The 18,527-nt window shown below is 55.2% G+C and overlaps 7 protein-coding genes across 7 annotated transcripts; 3 read left to right on the top strand and 4 right to left on the bottom strand.

The window, feature by feature from the left end:
* Nucleotides 1-132: 132 nt before the first annotated feature.
* On the top strand, nucleotides 133-2,100 carry BDY24DRAFT_435681 (uncharacterized protein; the record flags this gene model as incomplete). The annotated part of the gene is made up of 11 exons (XM_076644188.1): nucleotides 133-174; nucleotides 257-423; nucleotides 534-543; nucleotides 653-772; nucleotides 870-929; nucleotides 1,003-1,092; nucleotides 1,202-1,311; nucleotides 1,436-1,592; nucleotides 1,710-1,753; nucleotides 1,849-1,868; nucleotides 1,979-2,100. The coding sequence occupies exons 2-11, from the start codon at nucleotides 347-349 to the stop codon at nucleotides 2,098-2,100; spliced, it is 810 nt and encodes a 269-aa protein (XP_076494986.1). The 5' UTR covers nucleotides 133-174; nucleotides 257-346.
* Nucleotides 2,101-2,479: 379 nt separating this feature from the next.
* BDY24DRAFT_442854 (aldo/keto reductase family protein) lies at nucleotides 2,480-4,520 on the bottom strand. Its single transcript, XM_076644718.1, has 10 exons — nucleotides 4,334-4,520; nucleotides 4,193-4,206; nucleotides 4,075-4,128; nucleotides 3,882-3,973; nucleotides 3,620-3,732; nucleotides 3,430-3,532; nucleotides 3,267-3,342; nucleotides 3,102-3,187; nucleotides 2,887-3,013; nucleotides 2,480-2,799 (listed from the first exon to the last, which is right to left on the bottom strand). Exons 1-10 carry the CDS (start codon nucleotides 4,407-4,409, stop codon nucleotides 2,584-2,586), a joined length of 957 nt encoding a protein of 318 aa, XP_076494985.1. The 5' UTR covers nucleotides 4,410-4,520; the 3' UTR covers nucleotides 2,480-2,583.
* Nucleotides 4,521-4,686: 166 nt separating this feature from the next.
* On the top strand, nucleotides 4,687-6,254 carry BDY24DRAFT_394979 (palmitoyl-protein thioesterase family protein). Its single transcript, XM_076641250.1, has 5 exons — nucleotides 4,687-4,907; nucleotides 4,988-5,158; nucleotides 5,299-5,442; nucleotides 5,534-5,661; nucleotides 5,741-6,254. The coding sequence occupies exons 1-5, from the start codon at nucleotides 4,704-4,706 to the stop codon at nucleotides 6,195-6,197; spliced, it is 1,104 nt and encodes a 367-aa protein (XP_076494984.1). The 5' UTR covers nucleotides 4,687-4,703; the 3' UTR covers nucleotides 6,198-6,254.
* Nucleotides 6,255-6,587: 333 nt separating this feature from the next.
* On the bottom strand, nucleotides 6,588-8,437 carry BDY24DRAFT_342548 (rab-GTPase-TBC domain-containing protein; the record flags this gene model as incomplete). Its single annotated transcript, XM_076637489.1, has 8 exons — nucleotides 6,588-6,752; nucleotides 6,849-6,944; nucleotides 7,037-7,164; nucleotides 7,343-7,525; nucleotides 7,636-7,750; nucleotides 7,851-7,928; nucleotides 8,023-8,139; nucleotides 8,282-8,437. Coding segments are annotated over 8 exons (1,038 nt in total), but the record flags the coding sequence as incomplete, so codon positions are not given.
* Nucleotides 8,438-9,522: 1,085 nt separating this feature from the next.
* Nucleotides 9,523-11,880, bottom strand: BDY24DRAFT_394976 (BAR domain-containing family protein). The gene is made up of 9 exons (XM_076641249.1): nucleotides 11,695-11,880; nucleotides 11,381-11,430; nucleotides 11,083-11,189; nucleotides 10,920-10,994; nucleotides 10,804-10,842; nucleotides 10,542-10,661; nucleotides 10,191-10,424; nucleotides 10,053-10,094; nucleotides 9,523-9,950 (listed from the first exon to the last, which is right to left on the bottom strand). The coding sequence occupies exons 1-9, from the start codon at nucleotides 11,820-11,822 to the stop codon at nucleotides 9,804-9,806; spliced, it is 942 nt and encodes a 313-aa protein (XP_076494982.1). The 5' UTR covers nucleotides 11,823-11,880; the 3' UTR covers nucleotides 9,523-9,803.
* Nucleotides 11,881-12,170: 290 nt separating this feature from the next.
* Nucleotides 12,171-14,250, top strand: BDY24DRAFT_416730 (uncharacterized protein; the record flags this gene model as incomplete). Its single annotated transcript, XM_076643619.1, has 3 exons — nucleotides 12,171-13,844; nucleotides 13,965-14,073; nucleotides 14,186-14,250. The coding sequence occupies 3 exons, from the start codon at nucleotides 12,171-12,173 to the stop codon at nucleotides 14,248-14,250; spliced, it is 1,848 nt and encodes a 615-aa protein (XP_076494981.1).
* A 1,028-nt stretch (nucleotides 14,251-15,278) lies between these two features.
* Nucleotides 15,279-18,466, bottom strand: BDY24DRAFT_371185 (uncharacterized protein; the record flags this gene model as incomplete). Its single annotated transcript, XM_076638143.1, has 4 exons — nucleotides 15,279-15,446; nucleotides 15,517-16,394; nucleotides 16,485-18,170; nucleotides 18,334-18,466. 4 exons carry the CDS (start codon nucleotides 18,464-18,466, stop codon nucleotides 15,279-15,281), a joined length of 2,865 nt encoding a protein of 954 aa, XP_076494980.1.
* Nucleotides 18,467-18,527: the final 61 nt, after the last annotated feature.

The following is an 18,527-nucleotide window of genomic DNA, read 5'->3' as shown; positions in this document are numbered from 1 at the left end:
GTATTGGTTTCTCAACAGTCTACCTGACAACCTGGAAATATTATCAGGCCCATAACCACTGAGTAACCGCCTTCCTTATCGGTCGACTCCGGAGAAAGGTCAAATCGCACCCCTCCTTCCCTTGTTGACCTCGAACTGCATCTCCCTCCTTCCTTTCAGTGCTCTATATCTCTCGTGAGTGTGGCTTTAAGGCCTCCTGTGTATACTTTGACCTCGTTGAGCTTACCTTTTCTTCTGCTTTGGCGCCCCCTTTCAGTCCTCAAGTTCGCCTCGACGGATCGAACGACCTCGGCGCTCCTTCCTTCTCACCCTCCCTCTCTCTGATCCAGCTTCTACCACGACAACCATGAGCTCTTCCAGCGTCGCAACGCCAGAGGTAACTACCAAGATCACCAAGACTTCGCTTTTCGCGAAATCTGAATCGTGAGTCCCTCGTCAAAGAAAAAGAGTGAGCTTTGAACTCGGACGTGGGCTGACCTTCGACCTCTAACCCTCCCCGCCGTCTTGCTGCCTCTTTCCTTACAACTCCGTAGGACTGGAAATGTGAGTCTTGTGGTTTCCAGCATCCTCTTAACAACCACGCTATGGTACAAACTTCCTCCTTCAGACTCAAGCTGATACGATCGCATCTCTCCTTCCCGTCCGCCCCCAGCTCGAATCCCTGCTCCTCTGGCTCAACAACCAGGGAGACATCCTCACCTCCCTACTCGTCCACTTTGCTGGCGTGAAAGAAGAGGCGGAGCTTGTTCAGATCAAGGAGATGGACGATCATGTTCGTAGCTCTTTCGTTCCGTCGTTCTTGCCTCGACGCGTCCCCGACCTCGAATTCTAAACTCCCTGGATCCTCTTCTTTGGCCTTGCTCTCCCAGGGCTTCGACCTAATCTACTGTCTACTCTCTTCCGACGAAGGAGTCATGTCCGAGTCCAGAGTGAGTTCTGTGTCGCCTCTGCTTTCCTTTGCGGACGCCCGCTGAACCCGTCGTCCACTTTCAATCCCCCCAGGTCAACTTCGACGTTCCTCTAAAGCGATGGAAGGAAGCTCGTCCCAAGATGCTTGCCATGAGAGATGAGGCTGCGAAGGCTCTGGCTATCGTTCGTCTGAATCTCCTTTCCGGTTCATTTCGAAGCACTCAACTCACCTCGACGTCAGCTCACCTCACCTCGACGCGTTCGTTCCACGTCTTCGGTTTGCTCTCGACAGAACGAGAACCCAAATCTACCTCCGTTCACCAATCCTCCCATGTGGCCAGAGCAAGCTCTAATCATCACGCTCCTCGTGATTCAATTCCTCACCTTCGTTTTGCCAGAGTCGTGAGTCTCCCTTCTTTCCGCTTCCTTTCCTTCTTCTGCTTTGCGACCTCTTCCTCGAAAGAGAGTCCATGACCCGAGCTGACTCCCATTTCTCTCTCTTCCTTCACTCCCCTCGGACCTTCAGCTCGACCCTCCCGCTCTCCGTCTTCTCTGACATCCGTGCAGTCGTCGGCGTCCCCTTCATCAAGTTCTCGTACTTCCTACTCGTCGTCGCCCATGTTTCGGAAGCTGTATGGTTTTGGAACAAGCTTTCCAACCAGGGTGTGAAGGGTGGTGATCTGGTGAGTTCCCACCTCAGCACGCGTTTCGTTTCGTTTTCCACGTCGTATTCCTCCTCCGTCGAGGATCCTCAGTTCTCTTTGAGGACATTAACTGATTAGCATCATTCTTCTTCGCAGCGGAAATGGGTCTACTGGACTCTCGCTTTTGGGCTGGTGGTTTCGTGAGTCTCTTTTTTCGCTCTTCTCGTCGTGCTCGCTCTTTATTCTTTCTTTCGCCATGACACTCGGTCCTGTACGTCTTCCTCTTCCCTCTCAGTGGCTCGCACTATAAACGTCGTAGGTTCCGCTTTTCTTCTTCTTTCTTCCTTTCTTGCTCGCCGCGTCTCTTCCATTTTGCTCCTGGTTTCTGACTCTTTCCTTCCCTCTTTCCTTGGTTACGAATGCAGAAATTCAAGTCGCCCGGATCAGAGACATCTACGCCAAGGTCGCTCCTACTCCTGTATCGAAGTCGACGTCGACAGCGAAGGTTGGGAAGGGGAGGGTGGGGGAGGGGAAGAAGAAGCAGTAGAGACGTGCGAGAGGCGGAAGAGGTTCAGTTCTTGGTTGTTGATGAGAGTAAACTAGTAGATGATATCCTGAAGGCTCTTATGTGCGTGCGTTTACAACGTTGAGGCAGGAGAGATGGAGGAGAGACGAGAGATGGTCGCTGCATCGACGCGAGCTGGAAAGGGGAGGGAGGACTGAAACTGAGATTTTGGAGCTGGCTTAAATGGAGATCCGATGCTATCTTTTTCTCTGATAGGATCCGCGAATCATCGCAACGGTGAGAGAGCGCTCACACAGATCAGACGCGTCGTCGATCTCTTTTCGTGCTTAACCCCGTCGGCTACTCGTAGACGAGACTCGTGTCTCAGAGTAGACTACACTGTTTGAACGACTTTTCGAATCCCATCTTTCCATCGCGTCATGATCTTCCTTTGGAACGAAACATCCCAAAACGGTTCGAATCCTCACACTCCATCTACAGCGAACACAGCAGCGATCAAGACCTCTACATCCTCTCCCTCTCCTCCCAGCCCATCTCCTCGTAGGTCCACCCAAGAGCCATCTTCGTCTTGCTCTCTCCCTTCGCGATCCTTTGAGGGTTCTCCGCGTCGGCGTGCTTCGAGTTCAAGACCTGCATCTCCTCGGGCGTGAGAGTGATGATTTTGGCGTTCTGAGCGATTCGAGCAGGAGAGGAGGATTTGGGAATGACAGAGGTTCCTCGCTGATGAGAGGAAAACAGAACGAGAAACGAGAGGCGTGAGTCAGTAGAGGTTGCGACGAGGAGGAGGAAGGGCGGCGGGAGACGAACCTGGATTCCCCAACTGATGAGGACCTGTCCCGTAGAGACCTTGTGAGCCTCAGCGATAGCGATGACCTTGGGGTGGGTCAAGAGGACGGAGCCTCCGTTGGTAGCGGGGTTGGAGGTTCCTCCTCCACTGAGAAACGACGCGACGGACGAACGAACAAACGAAGGTCAGCAAAGGGCTCCGGTCGCAGAAAAAGGCGTCTGGAGTAAGTTCATACAGAGGAGACCAAGCAGTGACGTGAATTCCCTTCTCCCTGCAGTAAGCGAGGAGCTCATTCTGAGGAAGGTCGGGAGAGAGTTCAACCTGAGAAGGGAAAGTCCAGGCAGTCGAGACTCGAGGTCAGCTTCGCGTCACTTCGAGGGAAGGGAGAGCGAAGGCTCACCTGGTTAATAGCAGGAACCACATAGTCGTCTCCAGCCTTAGAGGCGAGCTCTTCGAGGGTCTTGATAGAGAAGTTGCTGTAGAAAGAGCGGACGCGTCGAGGCCAAACGTCAGCGAGGAGACAATGAGAACGAGCGAGGGAGGAAGAGGGCCGAAGAACTCACGAGACACCGATCGATTTAAGCTTCTTGCCCTCCTTGAAGATCGCAGACATCTCCTTCCAGGCAGCGTGGAAGTCAGGCTGGGTTCCGTAAGGAGTTGGGTTTCCTGAGCGAAGAGAGGGCGGAAGAGAGAGAGATCGAGTTCAGGACGCGAGAGGCAGGTAGTGCGAGACGAATGCAAGTTCAAACGAACCTTTGGAGTCCCAAGTTTGCGGCCAGTGGATAAGGTACGAGTCCAGGTAGTCGAGCTGAAGTTTCTCGAGCGTCTCGTCGAGAGCAGCTCGGACGTCTCCCTTTCGGTCGAGCCTGAAGGAGAAGCGATAGCGGTAAGCAAGAGTCCACTCCTCGCGAACGAAAAGAGTATACTCCCTTCCCGTCCGTTTGCTTGAGAACCTCTGTCGAAGGGAGAGCAAAGAGGGGAGAAGCCGCAAAGAGAGAGGAAGAGACGAGCTCACCAGAGCTTCGAAACAACGAAGAGCTTCTCCCTCTCGATCCCCGACTCCTTGATTCCAGTTCCGACAGCGTCTTCGCACTTGTAGATGGCGGCCTGAACAGGAGAGAGAACGGGCGAGAAGAGGTTAATGCTACGACTAGATCCGGTACAAACGTCGAGGTTCGTTCGGAGGGAGGAAGAGGTGATGAGCTCACAGTATCGATGTGAGTGAATCCTTCCTTGATGGAAGCTACGGTAGCGTCGGTAGTCTATGTAGAAGAAAGAGATCGTCAGCAGAGATATATAAAAGAAAGAGAAGAAGGAGCTACTGACCTCTTTTCCCACGGCTGGAAAAGAGGGAAGGAAGAAAAGATCGGTCAGCTTCAGTTTCAGCCCTCACCACAAGCCGACGCTCTAACCACCTTCTCTTCCTTTTCCCCCCTTTCTTCCCTCCAGGCTTGAAAATTTGCTCACCAGCGTACGTCCCGAATCCAAGGAGAGGGATGGTAGCTCCAGTGTTGAGCTTAGCGGTGGGCCAGGTCTTGGACATGTTCTGCGAGGTAGAAGGGATGGGGGAAAAAGACGGAGGGAGTAAGTAGATGGAGGTCGGCGGAAAGAGAAGTGACGAGCTCTCTCAGCCCATTTTTCTTTTTTTGAGCGGGTGCTGATTCATCGGCGTTTTGATACGACGAAATGCTTGCCTGCTTCAGCTGAGCAGTGAGCTTCGACTTCCAAAATTTGTGCAAGAAAAGACACAAATCTGAGGCCGAGGACAATCGATCTCGAGTCGAGCTCGCCTCCTCCTTCCTTCGATCTTCAAACCACCACAATCGCCCTCATCGCCATGCTGCTTTCTTCCTCTTTAGCTCTTGTTCTTCTCTTTTCGGTCTCGGCTCTTCCTGCTCTCAGCTCTCTTCCATCAGCAGAAGATGTCCCCTCCCCAGCGAGCTCGAAGGTCAACCCCGATCTCCCTTCGAGCTCACTCCCTCGACGTCGACCCGTCGTGATCTGGCATGGGTTGGGAGATTCGGCTGGGTCCGAAGGGATGGTCAGTACCTTGAAAATATGCTCGCTCGTCTCTGGCCCTTCTGGAGCTAACGGCTGTCCTCGTTTGGTCTGAATGAACAGCTCGGAGCGAAGCAGGATGTTGAGGAGCTCTTCGAGGACATCTTCGTTCACAACATCTTCATCTCAGAGGACGAGGGTGATGATAGGAAGGCTGGCTTCTTTGGAAACGTCAACGAGCAGATCGCTCTGGTAGCAGAACAACTGGCTGCCATCCCAGAGCTCGCAGAAGGAGTGAGTTGAGCGTCCTCCTCCTCCCTCAGGTGTCGCCTCCCTCGGCTCCCATCTCGCTCGTCCAACTCTCTCGAGATCTGAAGCAGCCAGCTGACATACCCCTCCCTGATCTTCTCGAATGATTCTCTCGTTGATTCCAGTTCTCTGCCATCGGATTCTCTCAAGGAGGCCAGTTCCTCCGAGCCTTTGTCGAGCTCTACAACTCTCCTCCCATTCACACCCTCGTCACCTTTGGTTCTCAACACATGGGGATCTCTGATATTCCAACCTGCAGGCCTACGGATGTGAGTATTCTCTCTCCTATACCTGCTCTCGTTCAGCACTGTTTCGGCTTCTTCGCTCGCTGATCGCCTTCGTCCGCTCGACGCGTCACAGTTCATCTGCAGACTGGCTTCCTCCACCGCCAAACGAGGAGTCTACACCCCCTATGCTCAGCGGAACCTCGTTCAAGCTCAGTACTGGAGAGACCCCAACCACCTCGACGCGTATCTCGAGAAGAACACGTGAGCCTGCTCCTTTCCTTTGTCTCTTCCTTCGCGTCCTCGCTGACCTCCTTTCCCGCTCGTCTTCTTCTCTCACCAGATTCCTCCCTCTAATCAACAACGAACTCCCCTCTCCCACCTCCAAAAATACCACCTACGCCTCCAACCTCTCCTCCCTCTCGAAGCTCGTCCTCCTCCGCTTCACCAACGAGTCAACCGTCGTTCCTCCCATCTCCTCTTGGTTTGGCTCGATCGCTCCCAAGTCCTCCCTTACCCAACTCGCTTCCTCCGACTCCGAAGCTCTGTCTTCAGGCGCGGTTACGGACGCAGAGGAAGAGATCGAAATCCCAATGGAAGATCAGCCGCTGTACAAGGAGGACTGGCTGGGTTTGAAGGTGCTGGAGGAGAGCGGGAGGCTGAAGAGGGGGTGGTGCGCTGGAGAGCATATGGATATCGGTGGGTGTTGGTGGGCTGTTCTGGGGAAGTACTTTGGTGGGTTTATTGGGGACGAGGATGAGAGGGAGAGAGGAGGGGAGTTGGTTGTGCAGCGGCAGTAGGTTCCTTTTTGTGACGTTCTAGTTTGGAGAGACGAAGAGTCACGAGCTTTTTTTCTGTGTACGAGCGAGGAGAGGATCGCCTTGCTAGGAGAGAGCTGAGAGCGAAGCCGAGTCGTCCTTTCGACGCGTCTCAACTCGCTCCTTCCCTCCCCTTCCCTTTCCGCAAGCGACTGAACAAACGAACAAGCAATGCAATGGATCGAAAGAACTATGGACTTAATTGAATATGTACGTACGTAGGTAGGTGTAGAGGGTGACGCGTCTAAAAGACAAAGGAGAGAGAAAAGAGGGAACGAACGAGATGTCGAAACGAACGGACAATGAAACGCAAGAACCCGAAGAAAAAGTAGGCGAAGGAGCAGCAGCGAGTCGCAAGGGAGAGTAAATTCCTCATCTTCCACCCATCCCTCCTCCTCCTCCCGACCCAGCTCCAGTGAAATGAGCATCGGCGTGCTGCCAGACCTTCATCAGCACGTAGGCTTCCGAGAGAAGCACTCGGATTTCTGCGTCCGTCCAGTCTTGGGTTGGGAGAGCTTGGAGGTACATGATGACTCCCTGAACGAAGGCGAGGAGGAGGGACGTCAGTTCAGTTGAGCGAAGGGGAAGGGAAGGGAAAGGAAGGAGGGGAGACGAAGGTTGAGAGCGACGAACCTGGAAATCCTTCGTCCTCAGATCTTCACTCCACCTCACGAGGAAAGCCGAACACACGTAGAGATGGAACTGAGAGAAGGCGTCCGTCCCTTCGGCCTGCAAAAGATACACGACCAAACGAAATGAAAGGAGAGTCAGGAACGACGCGTCGAAGAGACAACGAAAGGAGGGAAGGAAAGAGGACTGACGAGATAAGTATCCCACATCCGAATCGTGCACCTCATGTTCATCTCCCTCATGAGGAGACAGTTCATCCACCGGAAGGCGAACTGCATGAACTCGATCCCTTGTTCGTCGAGGTGGGAGGCGAGAGGTGCTGAGGCAGGGAGGGAGGCAAACGAGAACGAGGGAAAGCGAAGGAGTCAGTCTCGGGAGCTCTAGTAGGTTCCGAGGGACAAAAGAAGGTCGAGCAAAAGACGCAGACGTGTGTACACTCGAGAGAGGGAAAGAAAACGATGGTCGAGGACGAGGCGAGAGCAAGGGAAAGACCTCACGATCAATCCTCCCCACCAACTCGGCCATCTTCTTCACACTCCTCTGGATCCCCGGCTGAGCAAAGATGTAGTTGTCCTGAATCCCATCGAGCAGCTTGCTCAAGCACCAGAACGAGTCTGCTTCCACGGCGTCGAGCGCGTTCGAGGGCAGGCAGGCAAGGTCGAACGTTTCGGGGTCGGCATCTACGCGACAAGAAACGAGAACGAGTCAGCGACGACTCACAGTTGGGAGAGATAGTGAGGAGGAAGAAACAGAGGGATGGGCTTGAGAAGGTGGGTTGGAAAAGACTGACCTATGTAAGCCGACAAGAAGATCTGAAAGAACGGGATGACGAGATCGTTGATTCCTTGAACGTAGCCTGACGCTGGGTGTCGAATCGCCCAGACGTAGAGGATCCTTTCCAGGGACTGGATTACATGCGCAATGAAACGAACCCCAAAGTTCGATCCACGTCAGCAAGGCAAGCTCAAGAACGCGTCGACGACCTCGAAGGAAGTGGGAGCTCACCCTCTGAGCAGTCTCCTGCGTCCAAAGCTGCACGCCAGGTCTCGTCCGAGGAATGTCGATCGTGATTTGATGCCAGATCTGCAGCAACAGCCCAACCGTACCATCTTCGAGTCAGTTCCGGACGAAGCGAAGGAAGGGAGGAGAGCGAGTGAGCTCGAAGGGAAGACTCCACCTGTTGATCCAACCCTTTGATCCCACCTCTGAACGCCAACCTGACCAGATCCATGTACTCCTGACGTTTCCGAGAAAGCGTGGTCCGTCGAGGTGCTGAGGGTAGAGGGAGGTAGCCCTACGAAACCCAAGTGTGAAGGCAAAGGTCAGCTCGAGCTCGAGCTCGCTCCTCCTCCCTCCCTCTCCCTCTCTTCGTCCCACCCCTTCCTCATCCCTCTCTCTTCCCAAACACTACAACAAACTATCCAGAATTCACTCACCAACAGCAACTGCCAAACCACAGGCCTCAACCCTTCCGGAATCCCATTCCAAGCGAGACTCTTTAGCTCCGAGATGTCCACTCCCGAATCGACGTTGAGGACCTTGATGAACTTGTCCCTCGTCCTCTCTGCTCGAACGCTGAGGTTCCTCCGAAGCGTGCGTGGAGAGGCAGGTGGGGGTTGGCGTTGGGGCTCGAAAGCGAGTTGGGAGGATTTGCGATGGAGGGACGGGGAAGGACGAGGCGAGTTGGGTTGGAGGGAGGAGTTGGAGGATTGGCGGATTGCTGAGAGGGGGTCTTGAGGAGCCACGAAAGGAGGTGAAACACACACCGGAGAGGGATCAGTTATACTCTAGAGCTCAAACTACATGCTAGTCTGTGCTTGAAACGAGCGAAAGGAAGAAGGAAGCGAGACTCACCAACCACCAACTCGTCTAGATTCCACCTCAACGCCTCCTTCCCCTTCTTCTGCACCTCCACCACCTCCTCTATAAACTCGGCCTGCTCCGGCCCTTCCAGATCGTACACCTCCCTCTCCTCCCTGCCTTCTTCTCCATCTTCGTCGTCGTCGTCTTCGGAACCAGCAGCAGCAGCGAAGGAAGTGTACTCGGCCGACGTCGAGTTGGACGAGCTCGCTTCCTTCCTCCCTCCTGTCCTCCCACTGCTACTCGACTCGGGTGGCGAGCGTGTTCGAACGACTGAAGAGCTGGATATAGAACGGGGGTGCTGCGGTGGTTGATGGTGGTGTGATTGATGGGAGGAGGACAGAACGATGGGAGGAGCGAGGGACGGCCGCGAAGAAGGAGGGCTGGGTTTGGGTTTAGGCATGGACGAAGAGGAGGGTTGCGAGTTCATCTTCGATGATGAACTATCCTGTGGTGGCGGTGGTGGTGAAGAGTAAAGCGGTACGAAAGCTGGCGGCTTGGTCGTTGCTCCTATCGAAGAGGAGGAAGAACGAGATGGTCCTCCTCCTCCTTTGACCTTCAGGGTCGTGAGAGTGTCCTCATCCGAAGCTGAATCCCAAGCGTCGTCGTTCTCCCACGAGTCGTGCGATTGGGAGAGGGAAAGGGAGAGGGCGGCTAGGGAGGAGGCGGGGGGACGGTTGCGGCTCATGGGTCTTCGGAGGGAAGGGAGGAGATGGGCGGTTTGGGTTGAGATCGCGAGAGCCACGTTGACTGGTTTCCCTCTTTTTTTTTGTTTCTTCGAACCTTGTTACGCTTGCGAGATCGTTGAGAGGGAAAGTCCGATGGGTAAAGAGGGTAAATCGTTCGTTATAGTGAGAAAAATCAAGGGCGAGAGAGAGAGAGCGAAAGAAAGAAAGTAAACAAGAGAGGGAGAGGGTGGGCGAGCGTCGGATCTGGTCGAACATCTCCATTCCCCTCCCTCCTCAAGAGAAGTCCCCACTCCCTAACAGAAGGAGAAGCCGAATCAATTGACCCAGCAGAAGAGGAAAGAAACGAGAGAGAGGGAGAACGGTATATCTAAAATCAACCAGAGGGAACGAAACGCAACGCACACTAGAACTAAACTCGAGAAGCCCGGTACTCTCCCTCGGCAGCGACGGAGGCCTCTTCGATTTCGCCCTGAACGGCAGCGAGAGCCTCGGCGGCTGTGGAGTGGAAGACGAGCTGGGCCTTGACTAGGGAGTTGAGGTTGGCGATGGCTTCGGGCTGAGAACGAGAACGAGAAACGAGAACGAGATGGAGAAGAGAGGTGAGCTCTCGAGGTTGAAGGAACGGGTTGAGAAGGAAGGGAAATAGGTGTAGACTTACGTTCTCGAGAACGTTCTTCATCTGTCCGATAGCGACCTCGGTCTAAAAGGAATCAACGCAACGAACGAACGAGCAAAGCAGTCAGCCTCCCCATCGTCTCTCCCTCCCTGTCTTCCACTCCTCGTCGTATGAACTCACAGCCTGCACCAACTTGTCCTCCGCATTCTCCACATCCAACCTGGCCTGCTCTCCTTTAGGTCCGACCCCAGCGTTCTTGAGGATCTGTCGAGCGGAATCCAACTCGAGTCGCGCCTGCTTCACCGAGTTTCGAGCTCGGACGGCGATGGCGATGGAGGTCGAAAGCGTCTTCTGGAAAGGGTGAACGAATCGAGTGGTGATCTCCTCATCCTGGGAGAGACGAGCCTCTCCGATCTGAAAGCGGGAAAGAAGGGAAAGGGAAAGGGAAAGAGAAAGGGAAGGGAAGGGAAGGGGAGGAGACGGTGAGCTCGAGCTCTCGACACGGAGGAAGCGTGATGAGGAAGGACGAACCTTAGCCTGAGCAGCACCGTAAGCCTTCAAAGCACCACCGAGTCGGTCCTCGCCGAGCTCAGTAGCTCCGGCGGTAGCAGCTCGAGCGAGAGCGTGAGGGAGGGTCTTGTGAGGATGGGCCTGTTCGGGAAGGAAGGGAAAGAGTCAGCTTGAGCTCGCGAATTCGATGGAAACAGAGGCTCTGCTTCGGATGGTGATCATCCTCTTTTCGCAGTGGTGGTAACGAGAGGGTGGAGAAGGGAGAGAGCATGGAAAGACGAACAGGAGGAGCCGAGGCGGCCGGGAGGGGAAGGGAGGTGTTCTGGAGGGAGGAGGGCAGGAGAGACTCGCAGGTCAGCTCGACAGTTCTTCAAGAGGCCCAAGAAGAAAGAGACTCACCTTCAAGTTCTTCTGAGCAAAAGCGTTGATTCCATAGCTGAGCTGTCCACCGAGCTCGGCGACGCTCTCAGTAATCTGAGGTCAACGAGGAAGCGAACAAGACCCTGTCAGCTTCTGAGCTCGTTCCAAGCTCGACTTTCTCAAGCGAGGAAACCGTTCTCACCTGAGTAGGGTAGTCGTAGGACTCGGTAGTGTAGACTCCAGTGATCTTGAGCATAGCCTGGTGAACGTTCTTGAGAGCGTCGACGCGAGCTTCGAGGTCCTTGTACTCTGTTGATTGGAGGAAAGAGGGAGTTCCGGGGGACGATAAGAGGAGGAAGAGGGTAGGTCAGTTCAGCAGCTCAGCGAGGAGAGGATGGTTGAGATACAATGGAGGAGTAGAGGGTCTCAAGGAGGTGGAAGGGAAGGAGATGGTGCTGGAGGAGGAGGGAAGGGAGGGACGGAGAGGGAGGGAAACGAACCCTTGGGAAGCTCAGTGATCTCGTCAGCGCTGACCTGTCCGAATCGCTCCCTGAAAAAAGAGATAACCTAGATGTCAGCTTGAAGAATAGATCTGCGAGGTGTAGAATTGTGCAGGATGGACGAGGGCAAGGGAAGCAGCGGAGGAACCAACCCCCTCCCTCGCTCCTTCGGTTGACCTTCGTTCTCTTGTTCGAACAGATCTCCCGCTCCTCCCCAGCATCCTACAGCATCCCATCCATCCCAGCTCTCAAACCCTACAGCTTCCCCATCCTCTATCGGCGGGGATGTGCTGCCAGAAACAAGAGGGACTGACCTCGAAGCCTGCAACCCAGTCTTCAACGAGCTTCCAATGTTCAATCCGCTCATGTTGGGCATGGAAAGCTGAGGAGCTCCCGAGAGAGTAGGCATGGGAGGAAGCTGAGCTTGGAGTTTGGACCACATTTGACAGAAGTAGAAAGGAAGGAAGGATGGGAGAGAGAGAGAGGAGGTGATGGTTTGGGGTCTCTTGCGAAGCGAGCAACGAAGTGGAAGCAGGGCCGAGTTTGGCTCGTTTTTGAGTCCGCTCCGGTGGGATTTGGAGAGAGAAAATTTCACTGGGGTAGAGCGAGAGTCTATGCTTACTCAAAGAGACACGAGGAAGAATTTTATGTTGTATAAAATCGAACCCTTTGACGCGTCAACCCTGCGCGGAAAGGGCGATCGACTCATGAGAGATCCCATTTCCCTTCGCGTTCCCCTTCCTTCTCCTCCCAACTTCCATTCCACTCCCTCCCTTCTCCCCCTGAAAGGATGTCCACCTTCTTCCCTCCCTCCTCCCCTACGTCTCTCCAATCCCGCTCTTCTATGGGTCCTCCTTCTCTCCCTTCGCATGCGCACTCTTCTTCCTCCTCCTCTCCCTTCAACAAGAACGCGACCTCGACGGCCTCCCTCCCTTCCTCGTCCTTGTCGTTCAAAGATCGATTGATGTTCAAGAAGAAGACTCCGTTGATGGCTTCCAACCACTCTACCAAGATCAAGTCTGGATACGCTACTCCTTCCACCAGTAGTCCAGCCAAGACGCTCGCTGTTGGAAGTGGGAGGAAGGAAGGAAGGGAGAACAGGGAAGGAGGAGGAGGACGCGCGAAGAACCATCACCTCCTCTCTCCTCCGACCTCGTCGTCCTCCTCTACAGCCCTCTTCGTTTCCTCCTCTCCTCCTCGAACGCACAAACCCTCCACGACGAAAACCCTTCTCGCCAACCCTCGAGCGAACCTGTCCTCCCTCCTCGCCTCCTCCTCCGTTCCTCCTCCTCCTTCGCTCCTCACCTTGACCCTCCCGTCCCTCGTCCTCTCCACTCCTCTCATCCTCGGAAGAAGACTCAAGCACCCCACTCGACTCTCCTCCTCTACCGCTTTCATCCAAACCAACCTCCAAACGACCAACCAGGCGACGACGACCCTGAAGCACCTCCCTCTCCCTCGACACGCTCTCCACGCGTCCCGACTTCACTGTATCGTCCAACCTCTTTCTCACGGGATCGTACGCGTCGTCGTACTCGGTCAGAACGGAATGAAGGTCATGGGGAAGAGGGTTAAGATGGGGGAGACGGTGGTGGTGGATGTTGGGAAGGGTGGTGAGGTCAGGGCTGAACCCACGGAGGGAGGAAGGGCTGGGTTCGTTTTGAGACCTGGGAGGATGGAAAAGGGAAGTGTTAATGCGAACGGGTTGAGGTTGGATTTCTGGGGAGTCAAGGTTGTTATGCCTTGGGGAGAGGTGGTGGCGCCTGTTCAGAAGGAGGAGGCTGGAGACAAGATGGCTTCGAGGGACGAGCGTTCGAGCTCTCCTTTGACCGAGGAGGACGACGAGGATGTGGAGATGAAGGGAGCTGCTGCTGAGGACTCTGAAGAGGAAGAAGACGGATCCGACGCCGAAGACGGAACCCGAGGAGGACAACGACGACCTCAACCGTTTTCCTCCCTCCCTCCCTCCTCGCCTCCTCCTCTCGACTTCCTCTCCTCCCACGACACCCAACGATCCTCCTTCTCCCCCGAACCCCTCTCCCTCTCCCTCTTCCCTTCCTCCCCACCTTCTACTCACCACCACACCACCAACACCCATCCTTCCACTCCTCCCAACAAGACCTACAACGATGACGTTCCCAACTCCTCGCCCGCGTCTTCCCACCACTCCTACGTCTTCTCTCCTCCTCCCTCCCCTTCTTCCCACACCGACGACGCACCCACCCACACGCTCACCGAGCCCTTGGGTCCCATCCCAGGAGGGACAGACCTCCCTTCGCTCCTCTCCTCAACCCTCGTCTTCTCCCACCAGACGTCCATGTCCCTCCCCGACCTCGTCCGAGCCGTACTGGAGGCGCAACCGGGGTTGAGGGAGTTGGGGAGGGAGGAGGAGTGGAGAGGGTGGTGTGCGGGAGTGTTGGAGCAGGTGGAGGGGATGTTTGGGAGAATCGAGAGGAAGGGGAAGGTTCGTCGCGTCCCTTTCGGTTTTCGTTTCGTTTCGTTTCGGTTCTCTTCCCTCGCTCTCGGTTGAACATCGAAAACTGACCTTCCCTCTTGCTTCGTTCCTTTTTTTCGTCTTTGCTAGGACGCCTCCGGTCAACCCCTCCTGGACCTGTTCTTCTACGACCCCGCTCGGGATCCGGATCAGATCAGGGCGAAGGAACTGGGAGGGCTCATGAGGCCGCTCAGAGGAAGTACGTCCTTGCATCTCACCTTTTTCCCTTCCTCGTCGTCGAGTTCCAAAAGTGCGAGAGAACTGACTCGTTTTTTTTTGCTTGTTTTTGGTGTGCGTGGTGTGTGATTCAGCTCAACGACAGGGCAAGACGTACTTTTTCAAACGACCGTCGACGCCTGGGAGGAAGAGGAAGTAGATAGACTAGAGACCACACGATTTTTTTCTGCACTAGTTTCCTCACCTACCTCCGTATCTCTCTCTCCAGTGCCCATCCCTCTCTTTCTTTCGTTTCTCACTTCTCGTTCGTCCCTCTCTCTCTCTCTCTCTCTCTCGATTTTGTGCCTCCCATCCCTCGTTCTCGTTCTCGCTTTCTTTATCGTTTGATGTGTTCGTTTTCGTGCTCGCTCTCGTGCTCCTCGTCTCTATGTTTATATATCCATCCTCGCACCTTGCTCTTTGCGTCTTGCGTTGGGGTGAGAAGGAGGGGAAAGGAGGGACGCGTCGACAGAAGAGGATGAAAGAGTTAGAAGCAAGAGAACGTAGAGGTTACAAGCAGGATCTAAAGCAAAGAGAAGAAACGAAGCGAAGAGGTGTCCCGATGAAGTGCAAAAGCAAAAAGAGAAACGAAGAAGAAAAAAACTGTAGTCTACTGGAGCAAAAGCAAAGCAAAACGAAAACGAAAACGAAAACGAAAAGAAGTCCCAAAACGCGTCTCATCCACCCCTCACCCTCGCCTCTCCAACCCCTTCATCTCCCCCAAGCACTCCCCGCACCTCCTCTCCACCTCCTTCACATGCTCCAGCAGCGGCTTCAGATTTTCCGGCGACAGCTCCACGATCCCTTCCTTCGAGACCACGCTCTTCCCTCCTCCTCCTCCTCCTCCTCCGTTCGTCGACGAAGGCCAATCCGACGGAGCCACCGAGCTCGCCGGAGCCGATCGCATAGGTAGGGGGTTACTCCTCGTCGGAGGAGGCATAGGCGGTAGAGGAGGAGCTGGAGAAAGTCGTCTCAACGCTTTAGTAACGGCTGAGGAGGAGGATCGAACGGTTCGCTCCTCGCTGGCGTTGTCCGGGACGTCGACTCTTGAGCGGTAGGAGGAGGGAGTGGTGCGTCCTCCGAAATCGGCTGGGTTGATGTGAGGGGTGGAGGAACGAGGATGGTCGTCGACGTCGATGGACATGCGATCCCAGTCTGCGTCGGACTTGTCGACGTCGGTTCGTGAACCTACGGAGGTTTGGGATTTGGTTCCTCCTCCTCCTCCTCCTCCTCCTCCAAAAGCTCCACCGCCGCTGCTACTGCGAGTACTACTCCTCGTTCGATCCCCCGACGAGCTCCCTCCTCCGAACCTGAAGATGGAAGCGAGACTGGGTCGTCGAGGAGATTTCCTCGTTGCTGTCGACCCGAACGACTGGTCCGCTGCTGTTGTCGAGACTGTTCCCGAGTAGCCTCGTTGACGACTGACGGGATCGCTTACGGATCTCTTCCCGTCTCCCATCCCCACGTCTTCTCCTCCCTCACCGGCAGGCATGTCCCCTCCCAACCGAAGCGACCGAAGGAAGTCCTTGATCCCTTTCACTCCCGCTCGACTGACTCTCCGGCCGGAGGAGGATTTGGACTTGGATCCGTCTTCGACGAGGGTTCGGGAGGAAGGGAAGGATCCTGAAGGCTGGTTGTAGTCGGAAGAGGAGGGGAGGGTGATGCTGGAACAAGCTCCGTGAGGGTAGGATCTGTTGCGAGAGGTTGAGGTTGCTGTGGCTGAGTGAGGAGGAAGACCGGAGGGGAGGGAGGGGAGAGTAGAAGGAGCAGGAGTTTCCAGCATCGTTCGTAAGACTTCGAGTTGTCGTCTGGAGAGATCACTTCTCCCCGTACTGGCTCTCCATCGTTCCGGCGACGCTTGAGGAGGTCCGACTCCAGCGAGGAGAGGAGACGTCGAGAGTTCCGTCGACGACGAGTTGAGTCCGTTCGGAGTGGAAGGCATGGGTACGTCGAGACCCCCAGCCAACGTGACTGCTCGTTCCCGAGCTGAGTAGCTCGATCCTGCTTCCGAGAGCCGATTCGAGTCTCGAGTTTCCTGATCGACGAGGGATCCTCCTCCGAGTTCGACGAGGACTTCTGCCATCTCCCACCAGGGACTGTACTGCAGCTCAATCTCTCGAAGAGCCTGAGCTCCTTGATCCGAGCGGAACTGGTCGATGGATTGGCGTCGGATAGAGAAGGAGGGTTGGGAGGAGGAGTAGGAGGGTTGGGAGAGGAGAGGTGGTGGCGGGGACGCTCTTGAGGTGAAGGAGGCGACGAGGGATTCTCGGAGGGTGATGTAGGATATTTGGAGGGATTTGAGATCTGTTCGGGAAGGAGGGAGGAAAAGGTGAGCTCGCGTTCAAGGTCGAAACGTCGCGTCGACGGAGAACGACGCGTCGAAGCCAATCTCACCTTCGACCTTCAAAGCAAACTCTCTCACAACTCCAACTCTCTCCCTCAACGCCTTCTGAGCACTCGCCACCCGACTCGGTATCCTCAAATCACTCAAACTGTTCCTCCTGGTCACTCCTCGAACGGAAGGCGTCGAGCTCGATCTCACGAGATCCGATTCGAACGCGACGGGCATCGTCGAGACCTCTGACGTCCGAGGAGAGGCCATGAGGGTAGGAAGAGGAGTTGCTGCGATCGTTGGGGAGTGTTTGGTAGGGATAGAGCTGACGGAAGAGGCGGTGCGATGACTTTTGCGTCCGAGGGAGGAGAGACGTCGGATCCCTTTTGGTTTGTCGAGTTTGAAGGGTTCGCTGGGAAAGGAAGGGCCTGGAGCGGTGGTGGAGGTGGAGGAGGATGCGTTGAGATTGGTGTTGGACGAGGAGGAAGGATGATTGAGGGGAGTGACCTGTCGAACGGAGGTTGGTCGACTTCGTGACGCGACGGATGGAACTGGAGGAGGAGGCATGAGGATCGAGGAGGGTTTGGGTTTGATTTTGGGTGAGGAGAGTCCAGAGTTGCTTCGAGTAGGAAGGTGGAAGCCCATAACTGCTGAGGCTGGACGTTGGTACGGGCTTCCTCCTGAAGGTGATCCGTTGAGAGGAGGAGTCGCGTTCGACGTCGAGGGCGAAGCGTCCGACTGGTTGTTGGTAGGAGTGTAGCGAAGAGGAATACTGATCCTCCTGGGACGAGTGTGCTCGGTCGACGGCGTCTTCTCGGGTTTCCGAGGAGAGCGAGAAGGGGAGGGAGTTTCCGAGGGAAGGCGAGGTTTGGAGGTGTAGGAGAGTCGCTTCTGGATCGAGCTCATCCCTCTGGCGATGAGTTGACGAGGTGACGACGACATGGAGCTATCCTTCTGCCCTTCGTCTGCAGTATCCCTCCCTCCACAAGCAACATCTCTTCCCTCGTCGTCCTCCGACGAGCCATCTCCCAGCGGTTCCTCTCCCACCCTCGACCTCTTCCTCAACCTCCTCCTCGTTCGCCCTGACCTCGGCGTGTCGTCGTAGGTCTCCTGAAGACTGTATGTGTTTCCTGCTAGATGAGCGATCGACTGAGAATCTGATCTATGCGTTTGGGTCGGAGAGGAAGAGAATTCGTTTCCGGTTGGTGAAGGGAAGGGTTGGGGAGCGTAAGAGTGACGAGAGGGATGGACGAAGGACCGTTCCGATTCGTAGGAAGTCCCAGGAGATGGAAGAGGAGGTCGAAGGTTGGAGTTGGAGGATGTACGAGATGGGGATCCGAAGGAAGCTTGACGAAGAGGTGGTTCCGGGACTCGGGGAGGTTGAGAAGATGTCGAGGAGTCGAGAAGGTGATGGGGCGAGGAGGAGGAGGGAGGAAGAGACGATGAAGACTGTGAGACGATTCCTTCCATGCTGAAGCCCTGCCAATCCTTCTTAGCTCTTTTCCTAGCAGATCCACTAGCTCCTCCTTCTCCCTCGTCGTCGTCTTCATCTCCGCTGCTGGCTCTCTCGTCCTCGGTGTTGGCGCCTGTAGCAGGACCGTCCTCGACGTCGGTGTCCATCCAACCCGCCTCGTTGAAGCTCGGAACGGGACTCTTGCCTCTCGAGCGTTGGTTTTGAGAACCGTTTTGATGATTGGGTGATGTAGAGGAGACCTGGAAGAGGAAGTCGTCGTCCCAGTGCTCTTGAGCTGGAAGGAAGGTGGGATCGAAGAGAGAACGGAAGAAGAAGAGAAGGAGATCAGTCCTTCCACTCACTCCTGCTCGTCCACTCCTGGAGCCATCTGAAAGAGCTCATATGATCTCTTTACGCTCCACAAAGAAGCCTTAAGTCCATCAAGTCGTTGTACTCACATTCCTTCGGCTTTGAGATCCCCAATCCGAGCAAGCTGACGGGTCTGGAAGGAACCACTGAGCTCGGACCTGCTTGAGCGTGAGTGTTGTTGCTCATCTCGTCGTCCTGCCGAGGTGGATGCGAAACAATCATCCCCGATCGAAGATGATGAGGGAAGACGAAGGGGGGAGAGAGGGCTGAAGAGAGCAGAAGA

This window comes from Mrakia frigida (genome assembly GCF_051309035.1).
Source record: "Mrakia frigida strain ATCC 22029 unplaced genomic scaffold BDY24scaffold_23, whole genome shotgun sequence".
NCBI classification, from domain to species: domain Eukaryota; kingdom Fungi; phylum Basidiomycota; class Tremellomycetes; order Cystofilobasidiales; family Mrakiaceae; genus Mrakia; species Mrakia frigida.
This window is presented reverse-complemented; position numbering and strand designations above follow the sequence as displayed.

What these genes read in the sequence shown, in the direction of transcription:
- BDY24DRAFT_442854 (XM_076644718.1), bottom strand. Translation starts at nt 4,409, where the DNA reads ATGTCCAAGACCTGGCCCACCGCTAAGCTCAACACTGGAGCTACCATC. An exon ending in GATTCACTCACATCGATACT is followed by an intron (nt 3,974 to 4,074) that starts GTGAGCTCATCA and finishes TCTCCTGTTCAG; the next exon opens with GCCGCCATCTACAAGTGCGA. An exon ending in GCAAACTTGGGACTCCAAAG is followed by an intron (nt 3,533 to 3,619) that starts GTTCGTTTGAAC and finishes CTCTTCGCTCAG; the next exon opens with GAAACCCAACTCCTTACGGA.
- BDY24DRAFT_394979 (XM_076641250.1), top strand. Translation starts at nt 4,704, where the DNA reads ATGCTGCTTTCTTCCTCTTTAGCTCTTGTTCTTCTCTTTTCGGTCTCG. An exon ending in CAACCTGCAGGCCTACGGAT is followed by an intron (nt 5,443 to 5,533) that starts GTGAGTATTCTC and finishes GACGCGTCACAG; the next exon opens with TTCATCTGCAGACTGGCTTC. An exon ending in GCGTATCTCGAGAAGAACAC is followed by an intron (nt 5,662 to 5,740) that starts GTGAGCCTGCTC and finishes TTCTCTCACCAG; the next exon opens with ATTCCTCCCTCTAATCAACA.
- BDY24DRAFT_394976 (XM_076641249.1), bottom strand. Translation starts at nt 11,822, where the DNA reads ATGTGGTCCAAACTCCAAGCTCAGCTTCCTCCCATGCCTACTCTCTCG. An exon ending in CCTACGACTACCCTACTCAG is followed by an intron (nt 10,995 to 11,082) that starts GTGAGAACGGTT and finishes CGTTGACCTCAG; the next exon opens with ATTACTGAGAGCGTCGCCGA. An exon ending in ACGGTGCTGCTCAGGCTAAG is followed by an intron (nt 10,425 to 10,541) that starts GTTCGTCCTTCC and finishes TCCCGCTTTCAG; the next exon opens with ATCGGAGAGGCTCGTCTCTC.